At 40.5% G+C, this 19,471-nt stretch overlaps 2 protein-coding genes across 6 annotated transcripts in view; one reads left to right on the top strand and one right to left on the bottom strand.

The window, feature by feature from the left end:
• RABEP1 (rabaptin, RAB GTPase binding effector protein 1) overlaps window positions 1-5,327 on the top strand; it is a 76,611-nt gene extending 71,284 nt beyond the window's left edge. For all 3 annotated transcript variants that reach the window (XM_034752741.1, XM_034752740.1, XM_034752739.1), the window contains one exon: window positions 1,669-5,327. In XM_034752741.1, the coding sequence (XP_034608632.1) occupies window positions 1,669-1,770 (102 nt within the window). In that variant the 3' untranslated portion in view covers window positions 1,771-5,327. The remainder of the gene's footprint in view (window positions 1-1,668) is intronic.
• Window positions 5,328-5,523: 196 nt separating this feature from the next.
• NUP88 (nucleoporin 88) overlaps window positions 5,524-19,471 on the bottom strand; it is a 19,367-nt gene continuing 5,419 nt past the window's right edge. The window contains exons 1-17 of one of the 3 annotated variants that reach the window (XM_034752743.1): window positions 19,379-19,399; window positions 19,157-19,326; window positions 17,105-17,230; window positions 16,793-16,879; window positions 15,816-15,992; window positions 14,669-14,855; window positions 13,870-14,020; window positions 12,544-12,642; window positions 12,260-12,350; window positions 11,394-11,495; window positions 9,704-9,862; window positions 9,328-9,453; window positions 8,550-8,615; window positions 8,175-8,255; window positions 7,564-7,690; window positions 7,222-7,340; window positions 5,529-5,800 (exon numbers count right to left, since the gene is read on the bottom strand). In XM_034752743.1, coding sequence (XP_034608634.1) covers window positions 5,737-5,800; window positions 7,222-7,340; window positions 7,564-7,690; window positions 8,175-8,255; window positions 8,550-8,615; window positions 9,328-9,453; window positions 9,704-9,862; window positions 11,394-11,495; window positions 12,260-12,350; window positions 12,544-12,642; window positions 13,870-14,020; window positions 14,669-14,855; window positions 15,816-15,992; window positions 16,793-16,879; window positions 17,105-17,230; window positions 19,157-19,230 — 1,836 coding nt within the window. In that variant the 5' untranslated portion in view covers window positions 19,231-19,326; window positions 19,379-19,399 and the 3' untranslated portion in view covers window positions 5,529-5,736. Of the gene's footprint in view, window positions 5,801-7,221; window positions 7,341-7,563; window positions 7,691-8,174; window positions 8,256-8,549; window positions 8,616-9,327; window positions 9,454-9,703; window positions 9,863-11,393; window positions 11,496-12,259; window positions 12,351-12,543; window positions 12,643-13,869; window positions 14,021-14,668; window positions 14,856-15,815; window positions 15,993-16,792; window positions 16,880-17,104; window positions 17,231-19,156; window positions 19,327-19,378; window positions 19,400-19,471 lie in introns of those variants that run through there. The other 2 variants (XM_034752742.1, XM_034752744.1) reach the window with 2 other exon arrangements.

The raw sequence follows: 19,471 nt of genomic DNA, 5'->3' as shown, positions 1-19,471 counted from the left end.
TGTCTGAAGCCAAATCTACACCATGGGCACTATTGCAGCATAGCTGTGGTGCCATAGCTAAACTGGCATAACATCATAGCATAGACTCAGAGTACAGCAGCAGAAGGGGTTTTTCCATTGCTGTAGGAACTCCTCCTCCCCAAGCAACAGTAGCTAGGTGAGTGGACACATTCTTCCATGGATGTAGCTGCATGTACACTGGGGGGTTAGGTCGGTATAGCTGTGGCGCTCGGGGGTGTGGATTTTTCACACTCCTGAACACCTTAGCTATGTCAACCTAAGTTTTAAGTGTATACGAGGCCTGAGGTAGTCTAACTTTCACACCAAGCTGCTTAGAGGTGTAAGATAAAATGCTGGGGAGCAAGAGGGGGAAGCTACTTTAAAAATATCCATCCTTGGGCACACACTTCTGCTGGTTGCTTCGCCTAATACACATGGGGCTAGAAGACAAAGGTGTATCAGGAAAAGCAATCAGCCTGCGTGTGTGCAAACATGGATGCTTTTAAAGTAGCTCCCCCAGCAGTTTAACTTACGCCACCAGACCTCTGTGTGAAGTTGCACAAAATCAGACACTTATTACACACACTCATGGAAGGGTCACACCATCTTTCACATCACCTTTTGAATTTGACTTCTCCCTACTCCTCCTTGCCAGTATGTCACTGAGTGGTACATTGATAACCACTAGGTTACTGTGCTTGATATGTGACAGCAATGATTCACCTAGTTACAAAAGTGCTAAAGTAGTGACTTTTTAAACCTAAAATACCCTGTTCTTAGATTTGTGCAACAGATACACTCCAAGGAGAGTGTTTTGGGATAACTTGCCTTTTCCACATGTCTAGCTCTTAGCAGAATTCTCTTCTTTGATTTCCTACACCTAAATAGGCAGTGGGTTGATGGGATTTAAACAAGATTAGATCCCTACTGCCACTACTCAGTTTTTCCCAAAAAATATTTTCCTTGTTTAAACACTTTAATTATCAGTCATTTTGTGAATGATTACATCAAGATGTGTATCAAATATATGACATGCTGATGTTTGGAGTAATTTTGTAAATTCAGTGTAGAGGAGATCTCCTTTCCCATGTTATGATGTCCATGTTTACCAATCATCCCAAGTATTGTACTTGCATCGTTAAGATTTAACATTTAATGGGGGGTGGAGGTATGTGAATTGGCTCAGTGAAGAAATAGTTTCATATAAGGAAACAGTAGAACGGTAAAATAACTGTACACGCGTTTCCCCCTTGATCCTGAATGAACATACTTGAACCCTCTTGTTAGGCATGCGTGGCATAAGAAAGCACTACTGGGTAATACCGAATATCCTAAGGGAAGAACTCTAAAACCATTGCATAAATGGGAGAGGAAACAATTTCAGATTCTCTGTAGGGGTTTGCATCAACTCATGCCGTCACTAACTAGAGGCTTACAAGCTAAGTTGCATGGGCTTTTCTGAGATAGCAAACAGATCAGTTACTGTTAACTGAATTAGACCTTTGCAGACCACAGAGCGGGCCCACTGTTTCATGTGCAGAAGTGCGCAGTGTGGATATGCTGACGTAGCATGTCAGAACAGATAGCATCCACACTAATACCATATCTTCTGGTTTGAGAAGTATTGCACACATTTTACCAGCTCATTGTATTCATTGCTTTTTGTAGGTGCAGTTGGAACGGATCCGGCAGGCAGATTCCTTGGAGAGAATCCGTGCAATCCTGAACGACACAAAACTGACAGACATTAATCAGCTTCCTGAAACATGACACCCTGATGGGCAGGGCTCCAAGGCTGCCTTTGGGGTTTTTAACTCATCTTTATAGCAACATTAATTATTATTTAACTCTAACTGAAAGAGCAGATGATGACAGAGGGGAGCAATGACTGAGTTTGTTTCTAGAGGGGAGAAGGTTTTGCACAGGGCAGGAAGAGCGCACCAGGGAGCCTTGCAGTGTAGAAGAGCATTTTCTAATGGGAACACTAATGGGTGCAGTGTTGTTTTCCACGGTAAGTGGAAACAGTCCTTACCGTTCGGAAAAATATTTTTTCCTTTTGGCCAACTTCTTAACCTAATATAGATATCTGGAACACTTCCCCCTAAATACTGTAATCAAAGTAGCTGCTGGAAATCATATCGTCCCTCAAAACACATTGAAGAGCAAAGTGATTGAAGTTTTTCTGTTTTGAATAGTCAGTAACAGTATTCAGCTAGCAGACAGCCTGAGGTGTAGTGTGCTGTATGAATATTTTATATTAAAATATGAATTTATTAGCAGGACACTGGATATTGATCTTATTTCCTAACTCAGTGCTTTTTAGTTTTTGTTGAACAATCTGAATGCTGTTGAAATGTGATGGATATGAGTGAGCTGTGCATCTCAGGAGCTGATACAAGTTAATCCAAAAAAATGAATTGATCAGTAAAGAATGGACTTCAGATTAAAATTCTGGGGTTAAAGAAATGCACTATTTAGAACCTCTTCTTCACAGGTTTAATTTAAAAAAATGGAACCATAACTGATACTTTCTCAGTTTTAGAACTGAGGTGTTGCTAGTCCCATATTTGTGTTAAGACTGTTAACAAAACTCTGTGCACCATTTAAGCAACATATAGGGCATTTGCACATCATCTCTGCTGGGGTGAATGTCATTCTGTGTCAACTAGCTTTTACCCAGTATAATTTGTAGTTGAAAAAGGAAGATGATTCTGAATTAAGGAAAAATTCAAAGTCTCACACCAATGCCAATATAGGTTGGGTTAATAGTACATGCAACCTGCATCACATAGCACAAAAGCATTATGCTGCAGGTTTCATTCAAGTGCAATGCATCTCAAATATGGTGTCCAGATATTGCTTAAAACAAAGGAAATAACTCCAATCCTACTCTGACCCTTAACTAGACATTAAGGGAACACTATGCAACAAGACTGTGATATTCTACAGGTGCTACGTTTGGGTTTCTTGTCATACAAAACAGTATTATAACACGACTTTTAAAAAAAATATTAGAATTCCATACAGGTTGTCAGATGATGATGGCTTATCTGCCACTGTACTATACTAAGTGTTGCAAATTCTGAATATTTGAACTGGCCCTTGTGATAACTGAACTAGCTCTGGCCTTTGAGAGGAATGGAAGTTGTCATTTGATCAGTATTTCAGCCTAATGGAAAGGTTAGTAGGAATATACTTTCTGAATATTAACATTGAGCATCCACAACTCTTAAGTGGGCACATGCACTATATTGTATGTACACACTTGAAAATTTGGTCCCGTTTGGCAGCAGGAATCACAGGAAAAGCAACTGTTTTCAGCCTATATATCCCCTTAGGCTCTGAAAGTAGCTAACATTCTACAATACAGTGGTGGTGTTGTGTGGATCCCAAGATATTAGATAGACAAGGTGGGTGAGGTGGTAATCTTTCATTGAACCAATGTCTGTTTGTTGGTGAGAGCTTGTTTCCACTAAAAGATATTACCTCACCCACCTTATGTTGCTAATGTTCTGCTGGTACTTAAACCCGGTAGCAGTGCTTTAAGGAAGAAGGCTCTTTTATGAGAACTGGAATAAATCTAACATTAAATTCGTTGTAGCACCTATTTGAGGAAACAACCTAGTAGCCTGGCCCAAAAATAATTAACTTTGAGGTGAGGTTGCTAGGCTATATATCCCAAACTGGAAGAAAGCAAGGAAATAATCATTCAACATCTTTTCTGCACTGAGTCACTTCCTCTTCTCAGCCTCCCTTCTACCACCACAGGTTAGCCTCAACTCTGCTCAGTTTATTGTTTTCATTGGTATGGCTTCCATGTATTGCATTTCACGTAGCTGTGGTGTTTGGTTGCAGATGCTGGCTGTGATGTCTTGCTGCAGTCTTCAGGAAAAGTGAGTGGGTGAGCTGTTAGTGAGCATTTGTAAACTTGCTAGTAACTAATATAGAAATTACAGAATGGAAACGTGCATGTGTATGCATGTTGTACTAAATTTTTATAGCCTGGATAGATGGCTGCATGTATAATTAGGATGAGAGTAGGGGTACACAGGCTCTGGAAGGAATGTAGTTGAGAAGGGGAACTAAATGATTATATCTTTTGCTTTTACCGAGTGTATTGAGTGATTCAGTGCAGCAACCTCACTTCAGTTTTTTGTAGAAGTTTCCCAACCTTTTTAATATTCAGACAGCTATGAATATTGATGTAATATTCTCCAGTCTCACTTTGCTACTCCATGTTCCCTTTCCCTACCTTAATCTTTTATTCAATTCAGCTTTTAACTATTAGGTACCGATGTTTAAAGATAGAGTGTAGTATGGGCATGAGCCCTTCAGCTGCTAATCTGAGCTCCCAGGGCCCCTTGCTGCACACCCTGCCTCTCACCGTATGTGCAGGATCGAGAGAGTCCAAAAACAAAAGGCTTCTAGCTTTTGTGGAAAATATGGCCCTAGGCAGATTGGTGAAGATGAAGTGGTTGACTGCATTGCCAACAACTAAGCTTGGAGAATTAGATTGTCAAACATAAGCCCTAGAGCTGAGTTAGCCAGAAGAGCCCAAAGGTGTGAGGAAAGTAAGGCACGATTTCAAAAGGAACTTTAACTTTTCTTCAGGAAAAGTCACACACAAAACTCAGGTGCCCCCTGGAGAGCTGTCTGCCAAATGTGGTGATTGAAGTCCCTTAAGTGGAAATAAAGCATCTTAATTTTGGCATGTATCCCTAAGACTGTAGAGGGATAATCTTCCTGCTATCATAGAAGCTCCTGGGATCAATTTGATGTGAGGGTGGTTAGTTTTACAGTTCTAGTTAACATGCACTAGCTGTAACATGTTACCTACTATACAGCAAAAAACTAATTTAGAAACTGGACTATTCAGTGAGTTTCATGAAGTATTCCCAACACTTGTGTAGTCTTAATCTTTAACTAGAATGTTCTTTTTGCAGCATGTCTAGTATCCCTCCTTTCCTTAACAGCTTTATTTTGGCACTTCTGCATGTGCCATTGTCAAGCAGTGCAGTACTACTACTTAAAACTTAGCTTGACCATGTCACTTTTAGCAGAAGCAGGGAAGAAGTCAAGCATCCATACTCAGTCCCTTGAAATCATCCTAAAGTAAACATACAACTGGCCTCTAAATTCTTTTGATAAAGGCAAACTGAGTGTTTGGAAGTGAATACTGCATTTCAGTGAACCAAGCCATTGGTGTCCTGTGCAATTGTGGATGTAGAATTCTGCTGTCTACAGAATTCAAATGTAACCATTTGTTAACTGTATTGAAGGTGTGTCCTTATGAAGAAAGTGGTCCAAATTAAACAAAAGCTGCTGAAGTGTGTGTGCTTTTCTGATTTTTCTAATCTCCTTTCTGCCAGAGGGGGCGGTAGAGGATGGATCCTAGAGTTTTCTTTGCTGAAGTAAAAATCCCCTTCCTCAATCTTGCCTTTTTTTCTAGACTGATTTAATACTTAGTTTTACACAGTGGATAACTGTAAGCTTAAAACATTTAGTTCCCTTCTCCTTAAGGAGACAAACTGAGCTTGTAAAGGGATCTTTTCTTATCAAAAGTGTTTTATTCAATACGGAGTCTTTACAAAATATGAAATAAAAAGCATATTGTGTAGCACAAACAGTTGTTACTGATAAATAGATGTGGGTTGTCTGTTCTCCCCCTTAATATTCTTTGCTGCAATGTCAAAAGCATTTCAGCCTTGCTATTGTGGGGACTTAGTCATTGGCATGTTAGAAGTTCACATGGCTTCTGATGTCATTGATCTGTGTCACCATTTCCCTTATGTGTTCTCCCCTGCAAGAAAGTAGACATGAATTGAATTGTACAATGCTGTAATTCCGAGGGGGTGGATGTGACAGGTCTTGCCTTGGTTGGAAGCCACTGCTCCTGAAACTAAAAACCATTCTCCACTGAAAGAGGGAGGTGGTATTAAAGGTAAGGCTTACAAAGTGCTTTAAAAAGCTCATGCTGAAGGTAATTCTTGAACAATTTGGCTGGCTAGCATCTCATAAAACCTGTTGGTTAACTGTGAGGCCAGCCATACCACCTATCTCATACATCACTGTTTGGCCTCATAGGCTCTGTTTTAGACCCATGGTGACAACCCTAAAATTTTCCAGTAGGGTTGCTGTACAAGATGGAATAGAATCCAGCTCACTAAACCTTAGGTGTGTGGGCTCCACCATGTTAACTACAAGTAAATACTGAAATTGCCTAGGGAGGAGTTTAAGAAATAAGTTTTCCAGAGTTGCCATAGCATGTTCAGATGCCACAGCAGCAGTGCTCCAATAAAAATGCAACTTGATGGAAAGTACCTCCCTGCTTCACTTCAATAGGAACACAAGACAGCACTGTAGGGAAGCTTCAGTATGTTTTGGGCTTCACTTGTCACCTCTATTCCTGTTGCACAGTGCTGCTCTGAGGAGTTGGTTTCACTGTCAGCTAGCCACTGCTTCTCACTCCAGCGGTTTAATTTTCATATAGTTTGTTCAATGAAGACTTTGCAAGTTTCACTACTTAATGATGACTTCACATTCATGAATTTGTCCATTACCAAGTCTTTAGATATACAGACTAGAGTCTCTCTGCAGCACCTACAGACAAACCTGAGCTAGCTCGATTAAAGCTACTTCAGGTGCCAGCACAGTGAAGCCGCAACTGCATAGGCTTTGGCGCAGGCAGCCACCTGCGTAAGTTCCTAGGGTCCAGGAAGGCTTGTAGAGCCCAAGCTGTCACAATTTCGCTCTTCAGGTATGTCTACACAAGCTGCAATCATACCCTGAGACTGCTGTATTGACAAAGTGACCTAGTGTAACTAAGGCTCCCAGCAGGATAGAAGTTTTCAGGGAAAGGGGGAAGCAGCTGACCAACTGAACTCTCAGGCTGGCATGCACAATTCTTAGACCCTCTTCCCACATGCTCCAGTCTTTTTAGATAAGTAGTGCTCTTTAAAGTAAGCTCAGACCCATCTACTTCTGGTCAAATCTTCAAGGTTTCTACAGCTAGCTACAGAATAAGATAACAAGTTACCAGCTATTGGTAATAACGTAGCTCCCAGCTTTGAAGATAAACCCTTAAGTATCAGTGTATGTACCCTAATGGCACTGTTTGGAGTTTAAACTTGTGATAGACATCTTTCAATGACTGGGAGTTGAATACACTCACAAAATCAACCCAAAGCACAAAGAGCCCAGCTTGGAAAAAAGTTAACTTACTCTTCTTTCAGAACTGTCTGGATGCACTTGCTCTGGTAGGCACTGAGGGTTATGGTAGGTTTTCGTGGACTGATCCCCTTTTCCATCTTTCTCTGCTGATAATCCTTTTTCATTTTCACCTAGAAGTAGCATGAATAATGGACTCATTAGAAACCTTATGAAACATTCAAGAGTTCACTGTTTCATTGCATATGACAGAGAATAGGAATTGAGCAGCAGCAGATGAAGTGTGTCAATTTGCCCATAACTGCAGAAAACACGATTCATCCTGTCCCTGCATGCTTCCTTCCTACCATGTTTTCCACTCCATATCTTCAAGTTTCAGTGCCACCCCATGCTCACCTGTTTGATAGCATTTCCTAAGTGCTGCAGTTGATCATGTACTGTCTGTAATTCTTTCTTCATGTCTCTCTCGCTATCTGACAGAACTGGAAGCTGAGAGTGAAAACTGCGAAGCACTTTCTTCATCCTTTATACACAAAAAAAGAGTGAAAGGTAACTTTAAAACTTCTGTACACCACCATTTATGTACTAGGCTGTTTACTATTTGTAACTGCTGGCCCCCCTTACTGTGAAGAATTCTTTTGAGGTGCCCCTGTGTTTTCCATTAGCTAAAGCATTTCTTAGATACTTAATGTCCAGTTTCTCCTTCCTGTTAGAAGAATGTAATCTTTCTACAAGTCAATTATTCTCTGCTGGCTGGAGGCTTCTTCTGTGCCCACTGGAAACTAACATTGCTGAACTTCACGAGTAAAAGGTGTGGCCGTAACACTAAAAGGTTCATTACTGGACCTGAAACCCACAATACACATCCAAATACATTTGGCATCTTCTGGTTACATTGACGGTACTGTGGAAAAGTCAAACTGACTTCTCCCTCCCCCCATACACTGTTCTGAACCTCAGTGGCATCCAGCACTGATGAGGAAACAGGTGTCAATCTCTCTACTCACCTATTCATAATATCTTCTTGTTTTTCTTTAGCTTCCTCATACTTCTCAGCCAAGCGCTCAGCCATTTCCCGCAGACTGTTCCTTTATACAAGTGAGAAACATTCAAAATTACTTCAGAATTATGGAAAAAAACATGTAACGTACTTGTTTGAAAAGGGGCTAGTGAAGCTGGATGTTAAACCTGTGACCCAGTCTAACTTCTATGGGTTCTCTACAACAGTGCAGTCGTCTAAATGTAGTTAGTCCCACTGAAAACCTAAGCAGCTAATTGGTTAAGACTTTTCTGAACCATTTAATTCCTATACACATGAAAGCAATTAACATTCCATGATTTAGCTAAAAACTGACAGAGCCAATTAAACAGGTCCAACTCACCTTTCCACTTGACAGTACTTAAGATCTTCCAGTTGTTTATTTTTCTGTGCCCTCAGCAATTTCACTCTAAAATGATACTTGAGTCAGAGGCCAGTCCATTCACAAGGCAATGTAATGATTAATAGTCTCCAAAGACATGTAGAACAAAAAAGCCAACAAAACTTGGACACCCTGGAGAGTTGAAAGTAGGTCAGAAGAGAAAGGATGTCTCCAAAGAGGAAGAGAGTTCAGAGACAGGGAAGAGTTATTCATTGTAATTTCTCATTTTTAGTACTTGTGGCAAAGCTGTTACCATGGTAAAGGTCTCTGTAGATCCCCAGGCATGGAGGCAGGTTGATTCTGTACAACTACATCCAAAAGGAAATGTTTGGCTAGTAGGTTTCAAGTATTTAGAGCAGCCCCACCCCCCCATGCTTCCTTTCAATATTTCCTTGCACCTATTATCTTCTGTAAAAGTACAAGCATTATGCTGACATTTGTGTGGTTCTCCTGTCCTGTAACTTGAATCTATCATTTCTGGAATATCACTAGTCTCAGCTCAACACGATTGAGGATCAGAGATAGATTTCTCTACATTACATTATGATTATTTCCAGGTGCCCAGCTGTCTAACCATCCTGTTAGGTCCTTAATACTATATTTGATGGGGATCTAGAGTGAACTGCAACATTACTTTTCATGTCTATATGTGGTGGCATCTCTCATCTGGGCATATCCTGATGTTATTAAAAACAAAGGACAAGCTTAAATATGCCACATGTTTATAAAACCATGTTACCTTTGCTGGATCTCCTCTTTTGCCAGATCCTGTTTCAGAATATATTCTTCCCTGAACACTTGTGTGGCTCTGCTTAGGAGCTGAAGACATTCCTCTGGGGGAGGAGATGCATCTTTGTCAGCAGACCTTAAAACACACAGAACAAGCTATTTGTGTACATGCAATCCCACTAACAAGTGTTTTTTTAAAAGATAAATTCTCTGCCAACCAGGGAAGTCCTCTCAGAAATCTGTTTGGGGTGGGAGACACTAAGTCTATGCCAACCCTCCCCCCATGGCAATGTCCCAAGACACAGATAAAAGGTTCTAGGGTGCACATTCCTTCTATAACGTCGTCTCCTCCCTCCTTTCGAGTCCCATATAGAAAAATCTCATACTTCAAAAGCAATGGGTTAGCAGAGCTGCGCTGCAGGATGCTTCGGATGTGCTTCTCAAATGAATGCTGTGATTTAGCTAGGATACGAAGAGGTGAGACCGTAATTTCAGTGTCCTCTCTCGTACACAGGAGCGGAGGGGATGCTGGATGGACTGTCGTTCTGCCAAAACAAAACACACATCTAAGTGATACCTAATGACACAGAACTTTGCTTTCTTTAAAATATCAATGGAATTTAAAAATCCTTAAATGACATCAGTTTGAGACACATTAGGGCAAAGCTTCCATCTCCGGTGGTATTAACAGAACTGCTATGAACCAAGGCCTGTGCAACACGTAATAGCAGAGCACTAGATCCAAAGGGACTGACAAGAACATTCATGGAATTGTTTCTACTCTATGGCAATTCCAATTGAAGTCAAACATGGCAGAGCGAAAACCTAAAATGCTACTTGTATCTACACAGAGCCAGAGACAGCAAGCTGCCAGATTGCCATTCAAGTCCCAGCCAGGATTATCTTTGACTGCTATACAGTACTTGGATATCCCAGTGAAAAACACTTTAGAAAAATGTAAATGAGAAAGTCATGGAACTAGCTGCTCTTTTTGAAGAAGAATATTAGTTTGGTATTTGAACAAGATCTGGATACAAACTACCAAGCCAAAAAAACCCCAACATTCTCTCAGAATTATTTAGCTTGAGCCATTTTATTTTCCCCTTATGTTTAAAGAAACAATACCAAAATCCCCACACCTTGATAGTGATTTTCTAAGGACTTCTATTCTCTTCTTCACGCACACACAACCTGTAGACTTCACAAACCCAGTGGAAAGATTAAGCCCCTAAACGCAGTCTGACAATTGTGTATACTGCCTCAAATGTAGTTAGTTCCAGAATGTTGCTGGCCCTAATGTTTGTAAAGCACTTTGAAATCACCAGGTGGAAAGTACCATAAAAAAAGAATTCTAGCAGTATTTCAAGAATCCTGTGCTAATGCTTCTTGGGCCAACAAAAAAACTGATTCTATGGTGTCCTAAGCATTGAAGGTGTTCTAGGTTTATTACATTATTCCTCAAAATGCCCCATAAAACTTGTCGATTGGACCGTTTCCTGGATGAGCTGGCATTTTCTTAGCATAAGAGTTATTTAAAAAGAAATAATCTGTCAAGCTCAAGTCTATTTTACAAGCACTGCAGTCACCTGCAGGTTACCTGGTAACAAGGTTACCTGGTTCCAATGTGCAGCTTTGGTCACTAAAAAAATTAATCCTGCAAAAAAAATGGAAAAGTGGATCCCCCGCCCCCCCAACATTGATACCTGGTTCACTGATAAGGCTGACCTCACAGCTAACAAACAACTGGCATTCCACAGAAGGGGAATGCCTGAAAAATTAAAAGCAATTTGGGCTGATTTTAGAGGTCTATGATTAATGCAGACATGTTACTTCCCCTCCTTTCCCTCTATCCTAACCCTCCTTCCTTACTTTGTATATTAGAACACTTGTACTTTGGTATATTTGTTCTATTTGAAAAGAAATAAAAAATGATAAATATGAAAAAGAAGAGCAGAAGTCCTAGTTAAACTGGCGGAACAGAAAACAAGTCTTGAGACACTGAAGCACTAACTGAATAGAGCTAAAGACAAGGGAAAAGCACGAATTTTAAATCAATTAAGTAAGAAAACTACATACAGAAGAGGCCTCGTGATACATTCATAGGTGCTGGTGATGCAGATCATTGTGGGCCCTAAGATGTCAGAGACTATCCAAAATCCTCTAATTGGAGCGGGCTGCCTGGGGAAATAAATAGATTATAATTCAAAACACCTTTTGTCAGTGCAGTAAGAATATATCCAGAAAGTTGTATCCATCTATATCAATCAACTTGGAGGCCAAAGTTTCACTGATTTAGGACATCTTTCTTAAATAAGGTGCACAAAATACTTTTACAGCTAAAGCATACTGGCACTCTCTCAGATAACCATCTTGTAAGTAATCACCATTTTCTCATGCAAATTATATAAGATATTAGCCTTCCCCTGACTATGAAATAAAACCAGCTTGTGAACATATCCAAATACATGACATCATAGAGCATAACTGGCTCTTTACCCAGCAGGTAATACCTTGCACCAGATTAGGGATGCTTTGCTGGCTTGAAATTGGTGATTTTTATTGGCTGTGTCTGAGTTTTAACACTCCATATACTATGAGGGAGAGTCTAAAAGCAGTATGTGTTTTAGTGTTCCATTAAACCCCTAAATCTTGCACTAGGACAGCTAATGTTGGTGATAATCTCTCAATTTTTGTTGGTTGGATGGGTGGGGTTCAGATACTACCAAAGTGGGAATTTCAGGCTTCATTCTTTATTAGAATGCATTTGGGGGTAAACACTCAATCCTAAAATACCAACTCTTGGGTGCTCAGAGTTTAATCATTTGTAATTATTTGGATTCTGTCAGCTCAGCCAACACATTATTCAGAAGGAATCTTGAGAGTTAATACACACAACAGAACATTTCTTCACTCAAGGGAAATGGAGGACATTCGGTTCCTACCTGCATGGCAATGGCTTTGTACAAAGAATGTGTTCCACAAAGCACTTCTGTTCTGCTCCAAGTTCTTGTAAACTGTCCTTATCTTCTTCATCTACAAAGACAGGAGACTGTTTCAAATGCATTATGTTCAAGATTCTTTAAATTACAAACCACTTTATGGGGGACGGGGGAGGAGGTCTACACATTCTGGATAATACCACGACCATTCTCAGATACCAGTCGCTGATAAACAATTAAAAAACGAACACACTTTCCCTCATGTAGAAGACAATTTCACTACTCACCTGACCCAAGGAATTTGTGAAGTTTGTGGATCCATGTTAGTCCAACACTGTGCACACCAGCTTCATGTATACAGTGATATCTAGAGGGACATTTAGGATCTGAAAATTAAGCAGTATATATTATTAGGACAAAAAACAACACAAAATCATTCCTGTATGTCTATATTCAGCGAGTGCTGAAGGTTCAGCACTCTACTCGGATTGGCCCTTCATCTATTTTGCATTAATACTCACACTGCAAGAGCTACCCAGTCCCTTTCCTGCACTCAGTCCAACCAACTGAATCGGTGCTTTTTTTTTTTTTGTAATTACAGTTTCATTTATAAACAGATCATAAAGGGTTAATAAAATAATAGGTGTTATAAGCATGTTACAAATATGCTTAGTAGAGGTTACAGGTAATTTTAAGCCAACTATTGACCTACTGAACTTTACAACAATCATTTCTTAACCCTTTATAAACAACATATGGAATCCTAGTGCAACATGTGCCAGTTTACTCCTAACTTTATTAAACAAATAAAGCCTGGCTATACTTTATGCCCACCCAATTTCCAAGATCTCAGCTACATAACATAAGCCTTGCAGTTTGTCCACACACTTTAGCAGCACGCATTCAGCAAGTCTGCAGAAATGCATGTGCACCCTGTAGTTATACATTTGGTAGCAGAAGGCTTTAAACTCACACTCAGCACAACCTGCACTGAAGAGGAAGGAAACATTAGAATCTTCACCCTATCCTTTATAATGGTAGCCATCAGAACAATAACAAGTGCAAAGATATCTTTGGTCCATCAGTGGTTATTACCCAAGATGGTCAGGGATGCAATCCCATGCTGCAGGTATCACTAATCCTCGAACTGCCAGAAGCTGGGACTGGACAACAGGGGATGGATCACTCAAAACTGTCCTGTTCATTCCCTCTGAAGCATCTGACACTGGCTACTAACAGGATACTAGGCTAGATGGGTCACTGGTCTGACCCAGTATGGCCTTTATGTTCTTTTTAAGTCTAAAGAGCTGCAACTCCTACCCCTGGTGCTGTGTAGAGACAGCAGGTACTGAACGCTTAGATTCATTTAAAAACCAATTTCAGCATCATTGTGTTCTCATGAGACTTCCTTTTTAAAATTAGCAATAAAAGAAAAAAAAAATACAAATGTTATCTGAAACCTGTTAACAGATGAGGTAGCTTCAACAGACTCCAAGGAACTGTTTTCAAAACACTGCTCTGAGTACAGCGATAAGGTCAACATTACTTAACATATTACATTTTGAAATAAAGTGAATTAAAACAGCAACAGTATTGATTAATTTCACCTTTACCTCTGTGCAGTTTAATTGGGCAAGAGAAATCAGATTCCAACGGCTCTTCCTCTTCTCCTGATGCCAGTTTCAGTGCAAGTTCCAATTCAACACATTCAAACACATAGAGAGAAGGGAAGAGGTCAGATCTTGGGTCCCAAGACTTTTCTGACTGTAAAAAGTATTTGAATGCATCAGTAAAACATCGTTCTAGCAAAAATACCATTATAATAGCAAGAAGAAAATGTTCCTTAGCATGGGAAGGGTCTTTCCAGCATTTAAATAAAACACCTCCTTGTTTCCTAAATGGCAGCCCCTAGCGGTCACTACTTACAGCCTGCAGGGAGGTGCTGAAGAGGCTTTCCAGAGCAGCTGCTCTTTTCATAAATCAAGCAGGGTGGTCCCTGCCCAGTCCCCGTGAATTTATGATGCTCTTCTCTCTTTAGTGTCACCTGTAGTGCCTCTGCAGCGAGTGATGTCAGTTTCTCATCAGAGTTAATAATTTTAAAGGAGATATTTTTAAAAGAAATGTGCCACATTTCTGAGAAAATAAATAAGCATCAAGCTATAGTTTGGTTTAGTTTAAACTGAATATTCAGAATAAACGTTCATGTTGGCCCCTTGCTAATCAGGCCAACATTTCGGCTAAAATAATACCTAATGATTCTATTTTAACTTAAATGTCGGTCAGATTAGCAAGGGGCCAACACGAACATTTCTTTTGAGTGCTTCCATTCAGGAAATGAGGATGTGGGACACAAAGAAGAGAACACCACAGGAACAAGTGACATGATAGAGTTCCTAGGAAACACCACCCTACCGTTTGCTCATCATCCTCTTCTCCCTCCAGTACCACACAGTGATAAAGCATTCCTGACTCGGTGGCAATCACCAAGATGTTGGGAACACAGGGCAGGCACAGAACAGCACAAGCATCATAGCCATAGTTATCTTCGGCTGTGGGGTGCATGGGCAATGGGCCCAACAGCTTGCCAAGTTTTCCAGTGCTGCAAAGAAGAAACGAGGAAGTGCTTACTGGAAGACTAAGACCCAAGTTTCCAAAATTGTCTCCAGTAATCCCCTGGGAAAGAATGAAAGCCAAGGACAACAGCTAGGGGAACACATACGTTTACTAGTTTTTCTTGCTCAAGTCTGGCAACCTGAAATCCAACCTAATGAAAATTCAAGTTCCTGGGCTACATGCCCTGCATGGTGCCCTCACACAAAGGAATGAATCTTAGTAATAATCTTGTATTGTCTCAGACTAACACACTTATCACACAGTGGAGTCAATAAACAGTGCCACACCCCTTTACGAAGGGCTGTACAACGTGCTTAAAGAGACACTCAAGTTAATTTTCTATGAACAAATGTCAATACCTAAGAATTTATTTTTCAGTGGTTTGGTTTTTTTATTGTATTGCTCTCAGGTTGGGCTATGAAAAGGACTAGATCTCAAAAGGGGTTTGGTTCTTTGAAGCACAGCCTCACTCTGTGCTATGGGAGCTCCTGCTTGTCACACACTAGGAGCCAAAAACCCCAAGAGTCAATATGGTGCCTTTAGAACAGCTGATTTTTAACCAAACCCTAGTTTTCCATCCAAATTTGATCTGAGTATCTCTTTTAAGTACTGTGACACACAAGTGGGTTATCAGCAGTGGGGACTGAACCCAGGACCTCTGGATCTAAAACAATGAGCCTCTACTGCCTGAGCTCAAGGTCCAGGTCTATTAGCTCAAAGACTAGAGACTGAAAGCTCTATGTGGTCCAACATTAGAGGGGCACAAAGACCAACACTGAATAAGCATGGGTTACAATATAAAATGATGGAATTCAATACAGCATCTGCTCCTGAATCTGGCACAAATCTTGATATAAAATATAGATCAATCTGCACAGAAATGAAATAGAAGTGTTACATGAATCACATTTTAAACAAAATTGGTCATTGTACTTTAAGTCCCTACCTTTGTAAGAGGCTAATATATGTGAGAAAGGTCTCCCCATTTTCATATAATATATATAGTGGATATGCCAATACTTCCTCTCTCCCTCGCTGCCCAGCTATGTTCTTCGGAACAGATACCAGAGGCCCAAAATCAAATGCCACTGCAGTCTCTCCTAGTGATGCTGTGTACGCTCTCCTGGGGAAGGAAGAGAGACAGGCCAAAAATTACAGTTAGTGATGACTATCTGCACACAGTTACTGGCCGCATTTCAAGTGGCATTTACTGCTACGTTAGATAAATGTGATTAAGATTTTACAATTATGGATTGGTCCTTTAGCCAACAGTATTTTCTGCAATAGATACCTAAAGATGGGTACTGGCCCTCTCTTCAGTTAAATGAATGAGCTAAAGTCTCCAGGGACTCTGACTGATGGGCTGTTTCAAGAGAACACTGCATCTTTCCCCCCACCTCCACTGAACCTACTGATTTCTTACTCAGTTTCTGAAACTGAACTGCCAGCCAGCCCAAATACATAGCACTCAGAGAGGTGAGGATGTAGTGGTATTTTCAGTTCAATATATTAAGCTATGGCTTGGCTGTTGGAGAGCAACAGGTGTCTCCATTTCAGCTAGGTCAGAGACAAGATAGGGCGGTAAGCTCCACCTCTTACATTCTCTTCCAAAAAGCCCCTTTTTAACCTTTGTTTAGGACATAATCTTAACTTTAAAATATTTTGCTTTTGTTGCAGACAGCTACTCCCCTGCTCCCTCTAAAATGGTGAGGCAGGGAAAAAACAAGTTCAGCTACTTTGCTGGGAAGACTAGGGAAAACAAGCTATGGAAAAGAAGGAAATAAGATTCCCCACTGGCGAATTTATCACAACACATTACGCCATCTTCTCTCCGGGTACTCTTCCATCTCTACAAAAACACATTTGGTACATCAGCAAGTTGATCCTGTTGAGAGCATTTCAAAATCGAAAAACTGCACAAACCCTTTATTGAGCATTAAACTCTCCTCCTCAGCATCTGAAAGAGCAATCACCTTCACAGGTGTCTGCGGCACCTTCAGACTGTAAATCCTAGAAGAACAAACAATAAATACTTTCATTAAGCCATTAACTTCATACATAATGACTCCCTGCTTATGCAGAGTCAGTACATCAGTAGTTACCATCCTGAACTTCTTTCTATGCTATTTTTAGGTTGTAATTCCACTAATAAGCATGCTTACACATAAGACAGTAAACAACTAGTTCTTGTACTAGAAAAAAAACATTCAGAAGAGCAAACAGAAATAGGTTTACCTTATAGTGTTATCTGAAGTCAACAGAACTACATGAGGTTCTAATGTCTCACTGGGATACCAGGCCACATGTTTTAGGGTCAGGGATGTCGAACTAGTGAAGAACCTTTCAGCAACAGGAACGGTGCTATAACAACAAATTTGTAATACTGTTATAAAAGGCACACCATCAAAACAGACTGCTTTTATCTTGTGGGGGAATAGCCTGATTTAAGTCTCAAAATGGTTTTTGGCAGTATTTAAAGTTTAAGGGCAATCTTTAAGTTACAGTCACATGACCCTTCTGTCTGAAAATTTCTTTTACCCACTACTGTTACAATATCTAAGATTACTATAACAAAGATGAGAATGTTTTTTCCAGTTTATTTTGTATGTTTGATAGCGCTGTCTGACTAGACTGTGTCACTAGTCAGTTTCACCTGGTTTTTCCTCCCCATCCCCTCACACAAGATCAGGGAGTGAAAAATTTACAAGACATAGGAAACAAGGAGAAACAAAAGTTGGCAGATGCTCAGGGATACAGGTGTAGGATCTTAAAGCCCCTTTTGACTCATGTTTTAAACTGACTAGGTTTCAAGATGGCAATGTCCCTTTAATGGGAAACTAAATTCTATCAGCAGTTCTGATAGAATCTGAAGTCTCTTGTAGTGGTCAGAAATAAGTCACTTCATATGTATCTGTGATTAGAAGTAAATCCTTATAAGCATTTATAACCAGCACCATAGATGGATGTTTGAATCCTGAGTAAAATATGCGTTAGCATGAAGAATGGGTTCTCTCCCTATCCATATCCATTCAAATAATTACTGAGTGGACGAAACAAGTGCACTAACCCTTGAAATCATTTTATTGGATGTACTTGTCAGAGTGCTGCTTCTATTCTAACAGATGTTTGGACCCATATATCTATCAGACCTATTTATAAATCAGGAACAGAGTAGTTTCATTGTATGATCACTTCCACAAGTGTTTGAAGGGATATGCAACAACTCAAAAATCCTAAATTATTGTGGTTGTTACCACGGCCACAAAATACAGGCAGAAACAACGACGTTTAACCCAAACAGAGACAAGAAGGATCAGCAGCCTGAAGCAACACAAAGCAGCACTGGTAGAGCTAGGCTCAGTCTCTGGGATCCATGTGGCCATGGGTAAAAACATCCCACATTGAGTGAAACTGTTTTTTACACTCTAAATACAAATACATGAAGGACTTATGATCCCCCCTTTCACGCTCAGTTTTCCCGTTGCTAATTTGGTACATTTAGAAGGTGCCATTCTATTTCACTTATTCAGGCTGAAGTTCTCCATTTACACACAAAGTAACTAGCATGTGAAGCAGCAGGGCAAGCTAACGTTCCTGAGCCAAAGGAAGCAGCATTAAGGAGGTCAAGTTTCCCTGTCTATTCAATCCTTAGACTCTTCCAAGACTGCCAACAAAAGTGATGAGGATAGTATGATAGTCCGAGTGATACAAATCCCAAATCACAAAAAACTTTCCCGAGGGGCAGGTTATCCCATAATTACTGCCGCACCGGGTTTCTTGCGCCTCTCCTTAAAGGATCTATTATTAGCCACTATCAGAGACAGGGCAGTAGACTAACTGGACCACTGCCTAGATTCTCATGCAATGTGAATATTTTGTCCCTTAGGAATGAGGATGAGAACCTATTTCCATCACACCATTTCTCTGGTATCCCAATTTGCCTGTGGGGCACACTTGATAATTTGAAAATTGTGTCTTAGAAGGTCCTCCGTGACAATGCTCATTGAATTTGTGGAGGCTCTTAGCCCCATAATCCCAACTAGCCTTTGACTCAGCTCAGAACAAGTACTGTACCCCTCTCAGACCAAGTTCAATTGGAAATCTTCAAAATACTCTGCTCCTTATTTATGAAAATCTTCTTTCATATTTTCTGCTCTGTATCTTACACTCCAGCACATATGTTGGATCTTTTTGCACCACTTTATTTGATTGGGAAAGACCAAAGGCTCACACATGAAGAGTGTCAAAACAGAATGTGGTTAAACATCTGACTGAAATATAACCTACCTACAATTAACTGTTGGTTTTCCACCTTCAAATTCTGAGTTCTTTCCCCAGCGTTTAGGCAATTCCAGTACCATCAGCCCTTTAATGCCTATGAGCGCCACATGATGCTGTGTGGGACTTAACAGGGTTTCATAGACCTCAAAAAGGGGTGGATTTATGCAAACCAGGGTCTGAAAATTAAAAAGTCACAGTGAAACACGAATACTAATAAATAGGTCATACCTGGTACCGGCCCAGCCCCTCGGGCTCTGCGCCCCTCAGACACCCCCCCCCCTCCCCCGTACCGGCCCCCCCCCCCGGGCTCCGCGCCCCTCA

Source organism: Trachemys scripta, chromosome 18, assembly GCF_013100865.1.
Source record: "Trachemys scripta elegans isolate TJP31775 chromosome 18, CAS_Tse_1.0, whole genome shotgun sequence".
Classification (NCBI taxonomy): Eukaryota; Metazoa; Chordata; order Testudines; family Emydidae; genus Trachemys; species Trachemys scripta.
Note: the sequence above shows the minus strand (reverse complement) of the source record. Positions and strands in the feature narration are given on the sequence as shown.